The sequence below is a fragment of the Melanerpes formicivorus genome, unplaced genomic scaffold (assembly GCF_026170545.1).
Source record: "Melanerpes formicivorus ecotype bairdi unplaced genomic scaffold, bMelFor1.0.p_v2 SCAF_3, whole genome shotgun sequence".
NCBI classification, from domain to species: Eukaryota; Metazoa; Chordata; class Aves; order Piciformes; family Picidae; genus Melanerpes; species Melanerpes formicivorus.
In genome coordinates this window covers 42,568,297-42,590,297 of record NW_027142355.1, presented here as the reverse complement: position 1 = coordinate 42,590,297, position 22,001 = coordinate 42,568,297, and the positions used below count along the sequence as shown (strand labels likewise).

Genomic DNA, 22,001 nt, shown 5'->3' with positions numbered 1-22,001 from the left:
CTGGTGCTGGCTGCCTGGGAGAAGAGACCAACCTCTGCCTGTCTATAACCTCCCTTCAGGTAGTTGTAGAGAGCAATAAGGTCACCCCTGAGCCTCCTCTTCTCCAGGCTAAGCAACCCCAGCTCCCTCAGCCTCTCCTCACAGGGCTGTGTCCAAGCCCCTCACCAACTTTGTTGCCCTTCTCCGGACACCTTCCAGCAAGTCAACCTCCTTCCCAAACTGAGGGGCCCAGAACTGGACACAGGACTCGAGGTGTGGCCTAACCAGTGCAGTGTACAGGGGCAGAATGACCTCCCTGCTCCTGCTGGCCACACTGTTCCTGATGCAGCCCAGGATGCCATTGGCCCTCTTGGCTGCCTGGGCACACTGCAGGCTCATGTTCAGCCTACCATCAACCAGCACCCCCAGGTCCCTCTCTGCCTGGCTGCTCTCAGCCACTCTGACCCCAGCCTGTAGCTCTGCCTGGGGTTGCTGTGGCCAATGTGCAGAACCTGGCACTTGGATGTGTTCAATCTCATGCCCATCTGTCTGGCCTGTCGAGGTCCCTCTGGCCCCTGTCTCCTGTGCCTCCTGTTGGTTTTTTTGTTAACAGCTCAGTGCCACTGATGTCTTACTCCTCTCTTTAGGCCTTTTCTATGCAATGAAGATTTTGCCCCCTTTGACAGCAGCGGAACAGATTATCTGCTTTGTAAGATGACTTTCACATACATTGAAACAGTAAGAGTTGCATTCTGTGTATTTAAGAGAGTAACAGATTTTATTGTTTCCTAAAATATTGTACAATAACAGAGAGAACCAAAGGAGTAATTCCTGACAATTTTTGTTACCATCCTGTGGACGAACAATGCCGCTGGCGAGTTGTCCTTGACAGACACACACACTCCACGCTTGCACCTTTTGATTCGTTGAAGAGGATGACCAGAAGTTCAAAAATCAAACAAGAGGAGTTCAAGGCTGTTACCAGTGTTTCACAGTTGCCTCAAACTCGATGTGGCAGCTTCCTTACAGTGTACCTTTCTGACACAGCGAATCTCCTTAGCTGAAACTGCGGGTGATTTTTCACCGCACGTCCGCTGCAGTTCTACAGCCCGGGATTAAAGGTCTCCACTGCGCACTCTGGACACGACTGCAGACTAACAAGTTGTAACTGCAAGCAAGTGTAAAATTGTACAGTGATCTGCTACAATAATCCATGTAAGGAATAAAGCTAATACATTCTGGCCCACAAATTGATCCACAAACACTGATCTCGAGTAGGTTAGTGTAGTTACTGTGCTTCTGAACAAACCTAAATCACAGAATACTTCTGTCTATGGCAGGGTAATGAAGAGGGCAGGAAAGCAGGTTTAAATACACCTATAATTTAAACTCTTAAACCAGTCTGACTCTTACTGACATCCAAGGGCTTGATAACTAGTAGCCATGCTCTACTTTGTAATATCAAGTTATATGTACATATACACAACATAGATAGGCTCTTAATAAAAAGCATTTCATCTATTTTACAGATCTCTCTCTTCAAAAAACATTAAGTCTCCACAGATTTAACGTATCAAATCACCTAAAAATCATTAGCAGTTTAAAGGTGACTTCCCCCCTCCCACCCTGCAAAGGTGCTGGAAAGCATTACTGTTCTGGGGCTGCTGCGAAATTGATCTTTCCAATGCCATTTAGGACACCAAAACCTCTTCAGTTCAAGGGTCACACCACCTAAACAACGTTCATAACAGAAGCCCAGCCCATGACACCTATGGCTATCTCTGCTACATACAACCTTCTGTAACAGATGTTTACTAAATACAGTGTGTGTTTTACCACTTCAAGCCATGCTACCCACATGGAAGAGACTACTAGGACGTGGGAAGAGTTTTCATTCAGCCGACTGGTTGTTAAATCTATTTCATAATTTAAGTATTAATTGATCTCCTCTAAGCATACAAAAAAAATGTGCTTAGCTACAGAGCATTTGCATAAAAAAATACTGCATCTCTGAGACATCACTAAGGACAAACAGAAAAGTAACTCTAATCATCATCTTTAAAGTTCAAGTTGCAGATTACCGAAGGTCACTTAAAATGGCTGATTAAGGGAGAGTGAGCGTAAGCCACGTACGTAGGGCAGGATGAAGCACAGGCACAGAAAGGCAAAACCTGTTCAGGAGTCACAAGAACAGACCACGTGGGGAGAAAAAGCTTCAAAGGTATTTTTCCTATGATACTATTGATTCAGCCTAAGCCCTTTCCTTTGCTTTGTGCACAAGTTGTGAAAGCAATGACAAACTGTTAGCTCTAGCTTTTTGTCCTAACACCAGCATCAGTTCGGTATCAAGCCCTCCCCTTTTCATTAAAATATGTACACTCTATACATCATTCATCTGTCTCACTTTAAATAGATACTGTACAGGCCCACAGAGCTTTTGTAACACTTCTGTATTATCTTTGTCCTTTGTCACTGGATTGGTTCTACATAGTTTGCTGGGTATAACCCGACTTGGCCGTTGTCCAGACGTCCTTTGCACCACCCCTGCTCATCTTCATTCTCCATTTTAGTCAGCTCATCTCCTGAAAAAGAAAGAAGGAAGACTGTTAACAAAACTAACGTTTAAGTAACAGCAGGAAGTCATGACAGTTATCTGCATGTCTACTTTTCTTCCCCTGCCCACCCTAGATCCCAGTACAAACCCTCCCTGCTGTGCTCTACAAGCTTTTAATACTAAGAATACCACTTAGAGACTTAGGTACGGGCTGACAAGCCCCCAGATTCAAGAAAATAGGAAGAAGCAAGGCACTTGGAATCTCAAATATTACAGTGATGGCACTTCAAAGAGGTCACAGCACTTTTAAGGCACAAAAGAATGCAAACCTTTGAATAGCTACAGAATTATTTCACTAGAACATGAAAATAATTCATAGTATCATAGTATCAGTCAGGGTTGGAAGGGACCACAAGGATCAGCCAGTTCCAACCCCCCTGCCATGGGCAGGGACACCCCACACTAGATCAGCCTGGCCACAGCCTCAGCCAGCCTGGCCTTAAACACCTCCAGGGACAGGGCCCCAACCACCTCCCTGCACAACCCATTCCAGGGCTTCACCACTCTCATGGGGAAGAACTTCCTCCTCACCTCCAGCCTGAATCTCCCCACCTCCAGCTTCATTCCATTCCCCCTAGTCCTATCACTCCCTGAGATCCTGAGCAGTCCCTCCCCAGCCTTCCTGTAGCCCCCTTCAGATACTGGAAGGCCACAATGAGGTCACCTGGGAGCCTTCTCTTCTCCAGACTCAACAGCCCCAACTCCTTCAGTCTGTCCTCACAGGAGACGTGCTCCAGCCCTCTGCTCATCCTCCTGGCCCTTCTCTGGACACCTTCCAGCACCTCCAGATCCCTCTTGTAATAGTTGTGGATAATACTACTGCTTCTGTATTTGAGGTTTGCATCTAAGCAAGCAGAATAATCCTACAGTCATGACCCTCAGCAAAATGTCAGTGCAGGTGAAATCAATGTTTCTTTAGGCTTCCACTCTGCTCAGAGCAGAAAATGCTACAGAAAATAAACACATGGCAGTGAAATCCTCTTGAATTACACTTGCAGCTTTTCAGAATAGCACCACTACACTGCAATGCAGAAAGGTTTAAAGGAATCTCCTACCTAACACTTTGTTACATCTCTTGAAGAAATACAAGGATTGGGATGCAGCTTCCCCTTTTACTGCTCCAGCTTTATATTGTTGGAAGCTGACATAGGAGCTCCAGGAAAAGTAACTCAGAATTTGCTTCCTAACATACACAGCAAAAGCCAACACTGGTTATCCATTCAGACACTTAGTCAAAATGAGGTTATGTTACTGCTCCTATCTTGCACATCTAATCTTCTCCATCATCAGGAAATGCTTTGGCATTAGAGTCTGCAGGCTCCAGGATGGTGTATGAACAAGCAAATGTCCATTCCAGCCAGGCAGAAAAGGCCACACTGAGTAATAATTAATGATTTCCTCACATACAACTTATTTGTATCAAATTATTTCCCTAGATACTACTGATTTGATTCATCTTGGTCAGCAATGGGAAATCCATACTGAAGATATCAACCACTACATACAATCCCAAATGGATAGAAATAAAGAGGGCCAATGGCATCCTGGCCTGCATCAGGAACAGTGTGGCCAGCAGGAGCAGGGAGGTCATTGTGCCCTGGACTCTGCATTGGTTAGGCCACACCTTGAGTCCTGTGTCCAGTTCTGGGCCCCTCAGTTTAGGAAGGACATTGAGAGACTTGAATGTGTCCAGAGAAGGGCAACAAGGCTGGGGAGAGGCCTTGAGCACAGCCCTGTGAGGAGAGGCTGAGGGAGCTGGGGTTGTTTAGCCTGGAGAAGAGGAGGCTCAGGGGAGACCTCATTGCTCTCTACAACTACCTGAAGGGAGGTTGTAGCCAGGAAGGGGTTGGTCTCTCCTCTCTAGCAAGCAGCACCAGAACAAGAGGACACAGTCTCAAGCTGCACCAGGGGAAGTTTAGGCTGGAGGTGAGGAGAAAGTTCTTCACTGAGAGAGTCATTGGCCATTGGAATGTGCTGGCCAGGGAGGTGGTGGAGTCCCCATCCCTGGAGGTGTTCAAGAGGGGATTGGATGTGGCACTTGGTGCCATGGTCTAGTCATGAGGTCTGTGGTGACAGGTTGGACTCAATGATCTTTGAGGTCTCTTCCAACCTTGGTGATTCAGTGATAGAGAGTCTTGTTATTACTTAGAAGAACATGAACTAGCCCAGGGCCTATAAATTCTTTGGTAGGAACTGATGAGCTCCATGTACCTTCACGAGATACCTATCTTCCATAGCCCCTCTTAGATACACAGTTTTAAAGCCTCCTTTCCTCTAATTTACCAGATGACTAATAAAGGACATCACAAACAAATTGTGAGCACTGTGGACTGCACTTGGCTCATGGAGACATTTAACCCTTTCCCAGCATTTCTAGTGCTGCAGAATGAGTGTACAATTCCAAGCCTTCCTGCCCCTTCTCTGCAGAGTGCTTTAAGCAACAGTAAAAACAATTACTACCAAAGCCAACCTGCATTAACAATAAGCCCCAATGCATCTGTACTAGGGGCAGCAGCTAGGTCTTGAAAACTCAGTGAGCTTGGAAACAGTACAACAACAGAAAGAACAACTGAGCTGAAGACAGCATGCACAATAACATGTTCTGACAACATTGCAGTCTGTGTTTACTGTAGCTGTTGATTCTCAGCCATGGCAGAGATGCAGTAGGGTGAGAGGTACATATGGTAGAAGGTTATGCCCCAGTTTTTCACATGACTGTAAAACTTCTGAGAAGACATGAATAAACAAGGCTATTCTTCCTCTTTGGAAGCTGATTGCCAGTTAGAAACAAAACAACAAAAACCCTAAACAAGGGAAAAACCACAACAACCCCCAAACACACCACAACCCCAAGAGAAAACACCAGGTGAATCAAGTACTGGACTAACAAAAAGTTCCAGGCATTAAAGGACACTTAATGGGCACTATGCAGAGGACATACTCTACATCAGGTAGCTAGAAGTGATCACAGAAGCTCTGTAGGCAAATCCTTTGAAAGCCAAGGAAATGTCACCTGAAGTTATCCACAGTTACTTGACTGTTCCCTAAAGAGCACTAAACCTCTGCTGAGGAGTCCAGGCATGGTCTCTCCAGGAGCACAAGAGAGAGCACATTTTACCTTGGCTCCTCCATGATCTGCTGAATTTTCCTCCTTCTCTTTCACAGAAAAGTGCAAGCCTAGGCACTCTAACCCTGCTGCTGGAAATGAAGCAAGTTTGCCTGCAGCACTTCTAATTCAGTCTCTGTGAAGGGATGGATAGCCTGGCAAGCCAGCCCTTTCCTGCCATCCACACAAGCAAGGGATTTGTGTTACAAAGTACTTCAGTGTTCTTCCTTCAAAGGTATTAACCTGTTTTCAGGTCAAACAGACATACAGAATCATAGAAACCATCTGGTTGGAAGAGACCTCAAAGATACCCAGTGCAACCCTCAACCCAGCACCGAAGGGTCAACACTAACCCATGTCCCTAAGTGCCAGGTCCACATGCTCCTTAAGCACCCCCAGGGACGGTGACTCCACCACTGCCCTGGGCAGATCATTCCAATGTTTTAAGAGCCCTCTCTGAAAAAGTATTACCTAACATCCAGCCTGACCTTCCCCTGGAGCAGCCTGAAACCAAACTTGCCACCCAGGAGAAAAGGCTGCCTCCTCCTCGCTCCAACCTCCCCTGTCAGGTAGCTGTAGAGAGTGATGAGGTCTCCCCTCAGCCTTCTCTTCTTCAGACTGAACAACCCCAGCTCTCTTAGACAATCCTCACAGGCCATGTACCCCAGGCCCTTCACCAGCCTTGCTGCCCTTCTCTGACCACGTTTCAACATCTCAGTGGCCTTCCTATGGGGCAAGACCCAGAACAACACAGCACTCAAGGTGTGGCCTCACCAGTACTGAGTCTGGGGGGTGATCACCTCCCTGTTCCTGCTGGCCAATCCAAGCCAGGATTCTACTGGCTTTCTTGGCCTCCTGGGCACTGCTGACTCAGATTAATTGACTGTCAACTGCTACCCCCAGCTCCCTCTGAGTCACAGCTTTCCAACCACACCTCCCCAAGTCTGTAGCTTACAGTGGGGTTGGCTGTGACCTCGGTGGAGAACCTGGCACTTCACCTTGTTGAACTGCACATCTCAGTTTAGATTTCCTGTGCTTTATTCCTGCAGACTGACAACCACGTGGTTCAAATAGTTCCGTGCAAGTTCCACCACTGCTACCACAGCACAGAATGCCCAACTTTGTATTTAGCCATTACATTTACATGCATAAACACTGCACACTTCTGTCCCTCACAGGCTTGTTACTGTAAGCCCTTGGAATGCCACCCTGTTGCTTTGCAGGCACAATACACACACTTCAAGAGGATTAGCATGCTTACATATCCACTCCTGAAAAAAAAGGGGGCACTTAAAATCTCTAGAGAATGAAGAATAATTGTAGCTGCTGTGCACTCTAGAGAAAGCTCCAGATGTTCTGTTACTGCTGTCCTGTCAGAGCACAGGTCAGCAAAGTTAATGGCCAAACCAACCCACTCCTGCTTTCTGGAAGCCTACAGTATCTGTCTACAAAGAAGAAAAGTCAGGTATCTAGAGAGTTTCACTACTTAAGAAAGGAGGGAGGCAAGTGAAAGGTAGGAGCACCACCATCTGAGTTGCTGGGCTTTTTGGTTTACAAGACTCCAAGTGCATTCAGAATATGAGCTGGAAACACAGTGTGCTGAGTACAACCTTTCTCTGCAAGAGGAAGTCTAGCAGGTCACTGATTAGATACATTGACTTCTTGACTAGGGTTTAGTGGGCATGGGGATCTTCATGATCTCCAAGGTAACTTCCAACCCTAACGATTCTGTGATTATATTAACTTTAGTCTGTAACACCTGAGACCCATAGCTGACAGGACAGAAGCAGCATAATTCTTCCAAGCCCTCACTGAAAGGCAAGTAGGACCAAAAGCATCACAGAATGGCTTAGGCTAGAAGGGACCTTAGAGATCATCTAATCCAGCCTCCCTGCCATGGCCAGGGATGCCCCTCAACCAGAACAGCTCTCTGAAATGAAGAGCTCCAAAAGCATGGCCAAGCTGTAGATTTCACTGTTATCACTAGAGGGTGTTGCCTCCAGGCTGGCCAGACATGAAAAACTTCAGTGTCTCCTATTTCAGGGACTGAGGAGGATGCCCAGGCACTTGGGTCAGTACACAACAGCTGGTAGAAAGAGCCCAGACAAACGAGGTAGCAGCATCCATGGTATGCAGCCATCAGAGCCGTGTGCCAAATCTGTATGGAAATATACTGTGGTCTCTCCTGCCAGTTGTCTCCATTCTGTTTTCTCAACTCCTACAGCAGTGAGGAAAAGACCCAGGAAAAACAGCTGAAGGGAAGTACAACATCCTAAGAGGAGAGATGCACAGGCAGTATACCATAACAGAAGATTCAAAAACCCAAAGCAAAACAAAGCAGTAAAAGACAGTTACTGTGCTTACAGTGAAGGAGCATGGAAAAAATTCCCTGTCCATGAGTAGGTTTTCAACCTTGAAAAGTTAGCACTCAGAAACTGGAAGCCAAAGGAGGTATGCTTCCAGTTCAAAACAGAAAAGCTATCAGCTGGGTAGAATATGTTTTAAGATCAGCTGCTGTAATCTTTTCCTTCAAAAAAACCCCAGCTTTGTGGGGCTGCCATTACTAGACAGCTAAAGTAAAGTTGTTATACTGTCTCCAAGAAGAGGAGGAGATAGGATTATCAATTCTGCAGGTCATTTTGTTTCACACAAGATGGCAGGAAAGGAATATCCCACACCTATGCATCCCAACACATTCTGAACAGATCAGAAGGCAGTGCTTCCAAAGAGGGGATACTAAGAAGTACAGTCTACATTTGGAGCAACAGGTGACTTCAGAAATGAAAAGCCTCTGTCCCCCTGAATAAATACCTGGTTACATATTTGTAAGTGAATGCTGTAAGCTTACCAGCCTTGAAGCTGAGCTCATCTTGCTCTTGGCCCTCGTAGTCATAGAGTGCACGGACTCTCACTTCCATTGCAGGAGAGGCATCCTCATCAAATGGATTGGTGTCTCCATTTGCGTCAGTGGAAGAGAATGGATTGTTGGACTCTTCATCAGACCAATCTGTAGGGTAGCTTTGGTTTTTTTCATAGCTGCTAACACTGAAAACAATTTAAAGATTATTCTAATCCCCTATTTTAAAGCAGAAAAGAACTACCACTAAGGTAGCAGTTTCCCTCATCAAGCTTAAACTCCACTCTGAGGCCTAGGTTTGAAACTTTATTTCTGGTATATTCTCACCTATTTGTAGCTGAGTGTTTCATTTAGGAAAACCAACCAACCAACCCACCAGCATTCATCCAATGCATTTATAAAGTTACAAAAAGGAGAGATATCAAATACAGCCTCATCACAAACTCCATAAAATTCTCTATCAAGAAATCCATAGTTCATGGGATTATTTACTCTAGAAAGGTAAGAAGGTGTGCAGGTAGATGAGGAGCTAGGATTAAGATATTTTAACTGCTTGGCAGAACCCTCCTCTCAAATCCCTGTGCACCTCTACAACAGACTTCAATACATTTTGTATGCTGCAATCCAACAATAAAGAAACTTTGTTTGATAATTTAAAGGGAGGTTCACTGTTGAGCATGCACATGCCGTGTAAGAGTGTGGCAGGACATCCCTAGGTGTGCACACTGAAGCAACAGGCAGCTGCTTGAGAAAGTCCTAAATAAAAGGAAAGCATTCATAAAAGCAGATTTATTCAGCGAGAACATACACACCAGGAAAGCTCCAGAAGCAGTTTCACTAGGAAAGGAAAACCCAGTTTTAACATGTCATAGGACTGGCAAGAGGGGAAGAAGCAACAGCAGCTGTGTTAGCAACTGCCAGTAACACCAGTACTCTCAAACCAAAGATCAAGGCAAGAGATAGGGCGTCTGCTCAGGGAGATAAGGTTAGGCCGCAGTGTGGCTTACACAACCAAAGGACTTCATGCACTGGCTGGCAGTGTTACAGAAACCAAAAGAGAAAACCCTGGACAGAGAGAGTGCAAGTGTGAAAACAATTAAAAAAACAACATTTCACCAACTTTTTGATCTTATTGTCCTCCTTTTCACTGACAGTACTCCCAGTATCATCTTCATCTTCAAAGGGATTGTAACTTGATTGTACTGACTGCACTGTGTTACTCTGGACACTAAGACTGCTAATTTGGAAAAGAAAGAGCATTATGGTGACCCTATCTGTTTAAGTCACTCTCATTACTGTCACACTAAGTAGTTTCTTAGTAGACCCCTTCTTCAGCCAAAGAAACCCAAAAAACCACAACCCAAACAAACCACCACACACAAACCCAGCAAAACACCACCACTACCCAAAAGCAAACACACAACAACCCAAAACACAAGCACCCCAACATCTACCAAGTCTAGCATAAACCCAAGGAAGTTGCAGAAGCCTGACATACATTCCTCCAGAATTAGAGCATCCTTTGTGGACCTTAATTTCATTTTCTTACTGCCTGCAATAAAAGGCAGTACTTCTAGCCAGTGTAATTTCTTTCTGAAGCAGCTGATGTTAACAGTTTTGCATTAATCACATCCAGAATGCTACAGCAACCAAACATTTTGCAAGCCAAGATTTCAAAGTGCAGTTGTCATTTACAGAGATGGCAAAAGAGCAACAGACTAACCACTGGACTAGCTACAGAAAGTCCATTTCCTCACGAAGTTTGGTTTGGTTTAATTCTCAATGGAAAGGGAACTGTAAAATGGAGAAGCAATTCTCAAAACATGTCCCGAGTTGCAGAAACACTGCCACTAAAGCTGCTCACAGGTAATGCAGCACTCAGATCCACAGTGACTTTCTGATCCTGTAGAGGTTAATGCACTTGAAGATAACAATTCTTTCAAATAACTCTTTTTAGAGATAAAAAGAAATACCTGCTATGCTTGTTAGGCTGTGAGCTTTGATCTCCTGTCTGATTAATACCAGTCAGAGTCACTCCATCAGAAGCCTTCTTCTTTTCTCTTCTGCTGAGAGTGCGATTCAGATCTGCAGACCACTCCTATTAAGGAATGCAAAACAGGATTGACAAATTTCATTGAACAATTAGCACACTGCATTTTCAGACTTAATTATGGTGTCCAGTTCTGGGCCCCTCAGTTTAGGAAGGAGGTTGACTTGCTGGAACGAGTCCAGAAGAAGGGCAATGAAGTTGGTGAGGGGTCTGGAGCACAGCCCTGTGAGGAGAGGCTGAGGGAGCTGGGGTTGCTTAGCCTGGAGAGGAGGAGACTCAGGGGTGACCTTATTGCTCTCTACAACTACCTGAAGGGAGGTTGTAGACAGGCAGAGGTTGGTCTCTTCTCCCAGGCAGCCAGCACCAGAACAAGAGGACACAGTCTCAAGCTGTGCCAGGGGAGGTTTAGGCTGGAGGTTAGGAAGAAGTTCTATACAGAGAGAGAGATTGCCCATTGGAATGGGCTGCCTGGGGAGGTGGTGGAGTCACCATCACTGGAGGTGTTCAGGAAGAGACTTGATAGGGTGCTTGGTTGCATGGTTTAGTTGATTAGGTGGTGCTGGATGATCTCTTCCAGCTTGGTTTATTCTCTCCTATTCTACTGTGTATTTATACATGCTAAACGAGCACGAGTAACAATTAAAGCACAGTGTCACTCTGAATGCTTCAGCTCTCTTTCCTATCTTGTTCCTGCCTGGGCAACGCAAACATATGAATGTGCTACTCTCAAAATCCCAGGGTTACCTCTACTTCCCTCTTATAGCATTCTGAACACCTTGGAAAGATTTTAAATACCAGCTGTCTGGCACCCAGCTGCAGAAACGCGAGGTGGCCAGTGCAGCAATTTGTACTGAGGGGGCTTCACTGTCTCAACTAACGTCAAGAAATCCCTCTTCAAAAGGCACAACTTCTGAGATTCATGATGCTTTACAAATGGCATCCCCTTCTGGATGTTCTAAACCATTCAGAGGCTTCAGAAGGCAGATGGACAGGCATGATGAGACCTAAACATAAGTTCTACAGATCAAGTCAAACTAAGATGCATACTTATACAAAGCAGAAGCAAACAGGGAACCAACTGGACGCCAGCAAGCATCCTATGCTGAGATACAGTTTTCATTCAGAAGATGGCATTTGAAACAATCATCTCAAAAATGAAATGAAGAGTTGCTGTTACCACTGCTTCATACAGGTAGCACAGTCAGGCAATCTTAAAATAATTAACTTGGCCCCAAATCACTGAACTTCATACCACTGTATGTTGGATTTCTGAGTTACCGTCATTTACAGACCACCGATCTAAGCATACTTGTGGCTCACAATGCAATTTCATACTCATTTGACCCTGACTTCTTTTTTTCTACTTACATCATCCTTGTAGCATGTAAATGAGGGGGAAAAAAACAACAGAGAATTAGTAACAAGACTACTGAGGTTGTTAATTATTATGCTTATGAAAAAGGGTGGTACTTCCCCACTGAGTAGTAACTTTAGGTCAGCATTTCAGGTGAGGAAATTCTGCAGGGTCACTACAGAGCTTTCTTCCTCAAACCTAATCTAAAGTTACTCAGTGTTTTAAGAACAAGTGACATTTTCTGTTGGGGTTAATTAGGGAGCAGTGCACACTCCAGAACTGATGTTTCCACTCCATCAACTCAATGCCTAAGAATTGTTTCAGTTAAACCCATGATTCTGATTGAGCTCATCCCCATCCCAGCTACTCGACACCCTGACATTGTGAGCTGCATGGCTCCATTTCAGTACTTGTTTCTTGGAGGCTGAGTCAGCAAAACACTTCTTTAAGAACCCCCTTTCTTTTGAAGATGGCCTGCAGCAATAGAATCACCAGCTGCTCATTAAAGAGGCAGCTGCTTTTTTTCCTAATACAACAGTACTGAAAAAACTAGCTAAGGCTTATAAATGGCAATATCCATGGCTGAAGGGGCTAGTTCAAAGTCTTTGCTGCCTTATTACACTTATCTGCTAACAGCAAGGAGATTCAAATTGAAGTCTGACATCAATGGGGAGAAGTGAAACACAGTAACACAGAGAGGCATCAGGTGTTTCAGCTACACCATGGCTCACTAATAACTTCCCTAATGACTTCAGCTGAGAAGACCCCAGTGAACCACTAGAGAGTTTTCTAGTTTACATCTTTGCTCTGTAAATAGCTGCCTGATATAATCACCTCCAAAAACTGGGGGAATGAGGGGACCCCAATGGAAATCAAGAAAAGAAAACTACTATGACTTGCCACCAACCAACCAACCCAACCCCATGCAAGCAGACAAAATCGCTTCTAGAAACCCAAACTGCAGGATCACAGCAGAAAGGAACATGACAAAAAGCAAAGAGGGCAAAAGGAGACAAAACAAGTCTGGGTTTGAAGTACTCTGACCCTACCTCAAACTGAGGCCAATTCATGGACATCCCTGGCCCCTGATTAGCTCTAAACCACCGCAGGTCTTCAACAGCATCTGCTGATTTGATGTTCTGCTCCAGGTCACGGTAAATGTTCTTGTAACTGCAAAACAAAATCGGTGTCAAATTTAGTATAACCAATTTAGTCATGTGGGTTTTGAAATGAGTATGTCAAAGGTCAAAACAGCACTGAAAACAATACAGGAGGGGAGACTTCTGAAAACCTCTATGCTAGCCCTATCAACTGCCTGTGGAAGTGCTCACAAACACAAACCCCTTCTTTGCCAGGTTTTAGAACCATGACTCCTGTGCAAAGTCACTTAATTGGCTGTCAGAAAAAGCAGGAGTTACACAGGAATGCATTCCTATCATTGAATGCTAGTCTTGAAGTTTCTTGGCTTTAAAAGAGGTGGGCACAAGCCAGCCTCAGGAGGTTCAACAAGACCAAGGGCAGGGTCCTGCAGCTGGGTCAAGGCAATCCCAGGCACAAATCCAGGCTGGGCAGTGACTGGCTGGAAAGCAGCCCTGAGGAGAGAGACTTGGGGGTGCTGGGGGAGGAGAAGCTCACCAGGAGCTCTCAGTGTGCACTTGCAGCCCAGAAAGCCAACCAGATCCTGGGCTGCAGCAGAAGTGTGGCCAGCAGGGCAAGGGAGGTGATCCTCCCCCTCTGCTCAGCTCAGGGGAGACCCCACCTGGAGTACTGCCTCCAGTTCTGGAGCCCCTATTGCAAGAGGGATGTGGAGGGGCTGGAAGGTGTCCAGAGAAGGGCCAGGAGGATGAGCAGAGGGCTGGAGCACCTCTCCTATGAGGACAGACTGAAGGAGTTGAGGCTGTTGAGTCTGCAGAAGAGAAGGCTCCGAGGTGACCTCATTGTGGCCTTCCAGTATCTGAAGGGGGCTACAGGAAGGCTGGGGAGGGACTGCTCAGGATCCCAGGGAGTGATAGGAGTAGGGAGAATGGAATGAAGCTGGAGGTGGGGAGATTCAGGCTGGAGGTGAGGAGGAAGTTCTTCCCCAGGAGAGTGGTGAAGCCCTGGAATGGGTTGTGCAGGGAGGTGGTTGGGGCCCTGTCCCTGGAGGTGTTTAAGGCCAGGCTGGATGAGGCTCTGGCCAGGCTGATCTAGTGTGGGGTGTCCCTGCCCATGGCAGGGGGGTTGGAACTGGCTGATCCTTGTGGTCCCTTCCAACCCTGACTGATCCTATGATACTAAAAGCTTGTCTACAAGACAACAGTAGCTATGGCAAGCCCTCTCTTCATCCAATGAGAATCAGAAGTCATAAAAAGACAAATCTCATGTCCGAGTTGGAGTTAAATGAGTTCAGCGTTTTCCTGGGTAGGTACAATCATCTGCTAGCTGCTTCCATTGTGTTAAGCACTCCATGATTTTACTAACTCTGCTATTTATGCAAAACACCAAATGCTATCAAGAACCACCATACTCTTTTTGACTTATCACTTAGTTGAATTGGGTTTTGGTCAGGTATTTTACAGAACAGAAGCCATGTTGGAGATACACCACTCCGACCCCCTGCTCCTGTAGGGGGTGTGGGTTGGGGTTTTTTCTGCACCACTGTTTCTTTGACTGTATTTAAGCCACAGGAAAGCATGTGTTTTGAGAAAGAGAATCATTTTGGGACTATTATTCTATTCTAAATAAATGGTTACAGTTACTTCATCCTTAGTTTTATCCTAATAGTTTCATGTTGTTGTTTGGGTTTCTTTTTCCCCTTCACTTACCCAAGTCACCACTCTTGAACCCTAAATATCAAAAGGAGGACATTGCCTCTCCACTCAGTCATCTTCTGTAGTCTTCCCTTAACCTGCCCCCCTTTAAGTCAAGTATTGACTTTTGTTGAGTAGTTTCTCCCACCATGATAAACTGAATTCAAATAAACACAAATCCTATGTATCTGCTCTGAAAAGAAAAAGCATCTCTCTTCCACATTCCTTTTACAAGAGATTTGGAGCAACCCAAAACGATAATGATGCTAAGTGATCCTGCCCTTACCTATTGTTTGCTCTGTGTTTTTTGGTTCTTGCCCCAGTATTACCTTCTTCACTTGTGCCAGCACTAACATTCATGCAAATGCACAGCAAGGCAACTTGGAAGACTGGTCAGGGTTAAAACCAGACTAGATTCTTGCCACAGTGCTACCTTGATCAACTCCTTAATTCCACTGGGTAGACTACTGGAAGAGTTTTATCACTAGCAGAAGTGGGGGAGCCAGGAGCACACTTTTCTCCTTCTAACTGAAGTGCTAATCAGAGTGCACACAAAGCTCTGCTGTTACAGGAGGGATGTAAAACTCTGCTGGCACTACAGCATTTCCTGAAGGATTCCATTGTCTGTCCTCTCAAACACAGGAGAAAACAAAATCCTTATAGCCACCATTTCACTGACACACCCAAGCAGCTCAGTTTGACAATGGCCTGGATATACCCCCTGATCTGACAAAATAAGCTGCAGGAACTTTGGCTTGAGTTCCCTAGCAGAGGTTCATATGGTTTAGAACATAGTGAGGAGGGTGCAGGCAGAAAGAATAAGCTACATGATATAGAGAAGACATAGTACAGTACAAAGAGCAGACTTCACAATTAAGAGTTCAATGACAATCAACCAATGGATCTTTATCTCCTTGTCAAGGTAATTCTTTAGTGAGCACTCCTACTTTAACAACAGGCATGTTTATGCTGCTGAGTTCATGCTGTCTTACATGAACATTCTAGCTCCTTCCCCAATAAATGTGCAAGACATACCAAAACACTCCACCATCTTTTGATTCTAAACTCTGAATCCTATCTGACACCCATTTTGTTATAAAATTAGTGCTGGGCCCCATGCTCTTTAACATCTTCATTGATGATCTGGATGAGGGCACTGAGTCCATCAGCAGTAAATTTGCAGATGACACCAAGCTGGGGGCAGGAGTTGATCTGCTGGAGGGCAAAGAGGCTCTGCAGAGGGACCTCGACAGGCTGGACAGATGGGCAGAGGCCAAGGGCAGGAGATTGAACACAGCCAAGTGCCAGGTTCTGCACATTGGCCACAGCAACCCCAGGCAGTGCTACAGGCTGGGGTCAGAGTGGCTGAGAGCAGCCAGGCAGAGAGGGACCTGGGGGTGCTGGTTGATGGTAGGCTGAACATGAGCCAGCAGTGTGCCCAGGTGGCCAAGAGGGCCAATGGCATCCTGGCCTGCATCAGGAACAGTGTGGCCAGCAGGAGCAGGGAGGTCATTCTGCCCCTGTACACTGCACTGGTTAGGCCACACCTTGAGTCCTGTGTCCAGTTCTGGGCCCCTCAGGTTAGGAAGGAGGTTGACTTGCTGGAACGAGTCCAGAGAAGGGCAATGAAGCTGGGGAGGGGCTTGGAGCACAGCCCTGTGAGTGATTGCCCATTGGAATGTGCTGCCCAGGGAGGTGGTGGAGTCACCATCATTGGAGGTGTTCAGGAAGAGACCTGATGGGGTGCTTGGTGCCATGGTTTAGTTGATGAGGTGGTGTTGGATGATAGGTTGGACACAATGATCTTGAAGGTCTCTTCCAACCTGGTCTGGTCTATTCTATTCAATAAAACTAGCGAAGTTTAGGGATCCACACTGATCTGAGACAAAATAAAGAACTAAGCTCTTTCACTTATACTTTAAATAAACTGAAACAATACAATAGAAGCCAATCAGATCCCATCCCCTTGATCAACATCAAGTATGGATTACTCTCCACTGAAAAGGATTAAGCAGGAGGTGGTTTGACACAGCTTTACCTTGCCACATTAGACAAGTCAAGGTGCTTCTGAACTTCCAGTAGCACTTCTCGGAAGAACCGCAGGCGTTTCTCCTCGAACTGCTGGCACTGCTCAAACACCTGCTCCATGTTCTCCATGTACTGAGGGGTGGCATTATCTAATTCTTTCAGCGATTTCTCATACTTTTCCTTTGTCTGGAGTTAGAAAAACAATCAATTAGTAATCTATTATATTACCCACCCTACACAATGAACTTATCAGCGTAGGAATAGCCAAGACTTAGGCCACAAGTTCCCTGCCCCTGTACTCAGCACTGGTTAGACCACACCCTGAGTACTGTGTCCAGCTCTGGGCCCCTCAGTTTAGGAGAGATGTTGACTTGCTAGAACATGTCCAGAGAAGGGCAACAAAGCTGGGGAGGGGATTGGAGCACAGCCCTGTGAGGAGAGGCTGAGGGAGCTGGGGTTGCTTAGCCTGGAGGAGGCTCACAGGAGACCTTATTGTTGTCTACAACTACCTGAAGGGAGGTTGTAGCCAGGTGGGGGTTGGCCTCTTCTCGCAGGCAGCCAGCACCAGAACAAGAAGACACAGTCTCAAGCTGTGCCAGGGGAGGTTTAGGCTGGAGGTTAGGAAGAAGTTCTTTATAGAAAGAATGATTTGCCATTGGAATGTGCTGCCCAGGGAGGTGGTGGAGTCACCATCACTGGAGGTGTTTAAGAGGAGACTGGATGAGGGCCTTTTTGCCATGGTTTAGTTGATTAGATGATGTTGGGTGATTGGTTGGACTTGATCTCAAAGGTCTTTTCCAACCTGGTTAATGCTATTCTATTCAAAGTGCATTCTATTCTCACACCCACAGCACTGATGTTAGGTCACAGCAACACTCATCTAACAGAGCAGCAGCAAGGTTACAATACAGTTCTCTCTGGCTTTTTAACAGAAATCATAGCAACTATTGATGGAATACTAACCATAACCAAAAGGAGCCACAGTACATCAGAGCATGTAGTCATTCAAGGTACAGGTCTCTTATTTAAAGATGGCCAAATAATTTCAAAGTGTTTTCAGGAATTTAAATGGCCCACTGTGAATTATGACCACCCCCCCCAAACACTGTATGCATCTCTGCAAGCACTAATTGTACACACTGTGAGATCAGTTCATAGGTTAGAACCTCAAACTCTGTGCTAATTTACACCAGCAGGCCACAGCCTGGACAAGCTTTGAGCACTTGTCTCATAGCCTCTCAAGTGAAATAACTCAACCATCACTACTAAATGGGTAGAAAAGTTGGAGCAGGTGCAGGGCCAAGAAAACCATCAGAGGTCTGGAGCACCTCCCCTGTGGGGACAAGCTGTGGGAGTTGGGGCTGTTCAACCTGGAGGAGACAAAGGTCTGGGTAAATTTTATAGCAGCCTTCTAGTATCTAAAGGAGCCTGCAAGAAAGCTGGGGAGGGACTTCTACAAGGGCTTGCGGTGACAGGCCAAGAGGGAACGGCTTCAGGCTGGAAAAGCACAGATTTAGACTGCATTGTTAGGAAGAGATTCTTTACAGTGAGGTTGGTGAGATGCTGCTGCCCAGAGAAACTGTGATGACCCCTGCTCAAGGCCAGGTTAGACTGGGCCTTGAGCAGCTTTGTCTGGTGGAAGCTGTCCCTGCCTATGGCTGTAGCAGTGTGGGCTGGGTGCCCTCTGCTGTGTTCATACGAGGTGTACTTCCTGTGTCCAAAAGTCCAGCCCAGAGGGGTGGACACAGGAACCCAGGTATTTTGTCCCATAATTCCCTGCATGACTCTAAGATCCCAGCATGGGGTCTGGCACTTTCTCCTTCTTCCCCCACCACTACCTGGTAACTTGGGGGAGATGCCTCCCAGCCTTGGGCAGTCTCAGATCTGGCCAGCTGAGACTAGCCTAGCAGTGGAGTGGGGGGGGGAGGAAGGAGCCCTGGGGGTCCTGGGTGTACCCTCAGGTGGGGATGGGGCATATCTGGGTGTGCCTTGGGATCTCCTTTGTCACTGTGCTTCCGGCCCTCTGTAGACATTCACCGCTTCTCATCTAAACTTCCCACCACTTTGGCAATCGTTTGTCTGAGCCATTAGTCTTGCCCGTGGTGGGGAGGGGGCTCTGCCTCAACCCATCACAAGGGCACAGTGGTTGCAACTAGGTATCTTCAAAGTCCTACCCACACCATTCTATGATTCTATGAACTCTGTCCTAGAAGTTTGCTATCTTAGCCTGCTTCCTCCTCTGTTGAAAGTACTGATACACAGGACAGGCAGCAGGCTATCCCTCCTTGACAGAAGAACTTGACTGCAACATGTGCTGTGGAGAAAACTCTACATCTGTGTACAGGAGAGTAACTGAATCCGAGGGGCACTGCAGCCCACTGCAGATTTAGGAAGGCCCAGAAAAAACAGAAGGCATTTTAACTCTGCAGAGATGGTGTAGGTTAAACACTGCACATCAGCAGTACATGACAATACACCATACCTTCAGCACATCTTGTTTGCTTTTTTCCACTTTGTCTTGTAATTTCTTAAGCTGCTCAGGGTTCAGTGCTGGGTCAGCTTTGCTGTTTGTTTCTCTGGATATAGCCAGCTTCTCCTCTTTGCAAGCTGCATGGTATGCTTTCTTTGCAGCTTCCACCTGCAAGGTGAATTTGAATCTTTGCATCTCAGATGGTTTGTATGAGAGTCATCAACTGCATGTTTTAAGCCTTATGATCATGTTGCAACAAAAACAAACTGTCAGGAGTGGTTTTCAGCTGTTCTTTTTGAGGGGGACTTTTTGTTGTCTCAGCCAAGGAACGAACAATACACAAGAATCAAAGCAAGGTAACTGTAGCACTTAGGAACCAGCATTCTCTCATCATACAGTAATCTCATTCATACAGCTTAGAGCAGTGTGGAACAGAGTCAAGACAAGGTTTACACAAAGTGCCTAACAGAGCATTTTTTCCTCATGTCCATATTCTCCTGCTCCCCTTTCTCCTACAAGCCTGTTATTTGAGAATAATGTTGCATGACAAGGAAAAAGCCCAACAAAACAAAACCCAAAGCAAGCAAGCAAACAAACACAGCCCACAAAACACCTTCCCCTTCCCATTTCTTAGAGCAATTCAAGGTTTTGAAATGCATGAAATCAGATACTGTTAAAATGACAGCTCAAATTCCATTTTTTCCAGATTTCACTTCAGTCATCAAGGTTAGGAAACACCAAGAGAAAGAACTGCACTTATGTTCAGAAGAGGACAGAAAGCAAGAGATCTCTTTGAGAAAGGAGGGTCCAGCAGAGAGAATGGGGAGTTTACTCCCTTATAGAGACCTGAGGCACTAATATATGTTAACACAGGATATCTAATACGCAATCTACTGCTGTACCTCTTTCAGCTTTTTTGCCCAAGGTTTCTGAGCTTTCCTAAATCCATCTTCTGCTTCTTTGGTTTCCTTAAATCCTCCCATCATTTGCTTATGAAAGGCTTCCTTCTGCCAGTTCTTGATTTTTTCAAAGTCTTCATTCATCAGTGAACCTTTTACTTCTAGATGTAGTTCACTCACTTTTTCAGCTTCTGACATAAAAGCACACCAAGCCCTTTCTACTGTTCCATACTGTGGGCCTAAACACAACAGAAAGTGTCATTCTCAGTAACCATCACCCACATGGAACTTAAATTCCCAAGAAGCAACTGAAGCTATTGACTTGTAAACAGCAATATCGCAGCAAACCTGGAAGGGGAACAGTTTATTTTCAGGTAAGTTCAGAACATTACACTTTCACACCAGAAGAAAGAATATTCATTTAGTCTGGCTCCTTCTCCCTCTGCCATGATTCTCAGTATTCTACCTATGAGCTCCAATTTGAGCTGCCTCCAATTTCATGATGTATTTTCCAAGCACGGATAGCCAGGAAGAGACAAACTAGTGCCGACTGTGTTAAAATGGCATCAGATTAACCTTCCATTAGAGGACTGTCTGGCTCTTTTCGCACTAGTCTTTCCACCACAGCCTCTGACCCCTTATTGTTCTGGTACATTTTTCAAACTGCTCTATACAAACTGTATTTAGGAATACCAACATTGGAGGCAAGAGGCAAAGGAGCAGGGCTTGCTTTGTTTGATCTTACTCAAGAGAAACTTGGTCATCGTTAAGTTCCCGAGCCTCTCGCAAAGACTCCGTTCTGGCTCAGTCTCACACAGTTTCTGCTCTGCATTTACCAAACCAAAGACATACATAAATATTTTTTTCTGTGTGATCAATTTTTCAGAGTTCAAAGCCACAATGCATTACCTTTTTCCACAAGCTGTTTCCACCTTTTTGCCCATTCTGTCAGCTGTTGAGCATAGACCTTCTCTATTCGTGCCCGCTCATGGATACAGTTCATAAGGTCGTTACAAAGTCTGTGACCGTCATCGATTCGTTTCACTGTCCTCTTGTAATTCCCAACCTGCAAAGAGACAATACTTAACAATTCCTGCTTGAAAGCTCTGACACCAACATCAATCTCTTAATTAACACAAATATTGTTACCTAGGAGCAAGGATTAATCACAGCACCAGGTATTTTTTAACTCATTTTCAAAGCTAACTCAACAGCACCACAAAGGCTCCAAGTACTGTAAAAAGAATCACTACAAGTGGAAGCCTCATTATATTTTATTGGTCCTGCAATGTAATTATGGATAATCATCACAAGTGTTCTGAGTTATTACTGCTTGCTAATGTTTTAGATAGTCCAGATATTTAACACAAATACAGCATTTCCCTCTTCCATGCTTAAGTACTTAACTTAATTCTATGCTGTGTTTAATCTTTCAGGTGTAATAAAACTGCAAAGAGTATTGCAGTATCTCTATCAAGTGAAGTAATAAAGAGTGTAGTATAAGACAGCACAGCCAGTCCACAGAGCAGAGCTGGGAAGTGCCCTTTGCTACAGCTGTGTTTCACTGCTGACAAACCAGACAACACTACAGCAAAAGCATACTGTAGAATTTGACACGGGACGATATGGAGAGCAAACGATGTGGAGTCCCTGTGTCTAGAACCAACTTGTAAAGCCTAAAGAAAAAAACCCCAGAACAATAGCTTCCCAATGCACAAGCTACAAAAGCTTGAGGATATGGAGAAAAAAAGCACATTGTATGTAACAAATTATGTAACTGACAGCCTCCTCTCATTTTTGTGTACACACCAACACCAATCTAGATAACGAAAGGAAGGGGGGGGGAAGTCTCACA

General features: G+C 45.4%; 1 protein-coding gene across 3 annotated transcripts in view; it reads right to left on the bottom strand.

The window, feature by feature from the left end:
- Window positions 1-729: 729 nt before the first annotated feature.
- Window positions 730-22,001, bottom strand: part of PACSIN2 (protein kinase C and casein kinase substrate in neurons 2) — a 57,250-nt gene continuing 35,978 nt past the window's right edge. The window contains exons 3-11 of one of the 3 annotated variants that reach the window (XM_068170840.1): window positions 21,056-21,212; window positions 20,150-20,385; window positions 19,260-19,415; window positions 16,788-16,963; window positions 13,010-13,130; window positions 10,530-10,654; window positions 9,677-9,793; window positions 8,548-8,744; window positions 730-2,561 (exon numbers count right to left, since the gene is read on the bottom strand). In XM_068170840.1, coding sequence (XP_068026941.1) covers window positions 2,449-2,561; window positions 8,548-8,744; window positions 9,677-9,793; window positions 10,530-10,654; window positions 13,010-13,130; window positions 16,788-16,963; window positions 19,260-19,415; window positions 20,150-20,385; window positions 21,056-21,212 — 1,398 coding nt within the window. In that variant the 3' untranslated portion in view covers window positions 730-2,448. The remainder of the gene's footprint in view (window positions 2,562-8,547; window positions 8,745-9,676; window positions 9,794-10,529; window positions 10,655-13,009; window positions 13,131-16,787; window positions 16,964-19,259; window positions 19,416-20,149; window positions 20,386-21,055; window positions 21,213-22,001) is intronic. The other 2 variants (XM_068170842.1, XM_068170846.1) reach the window with 2 other exon arrangements.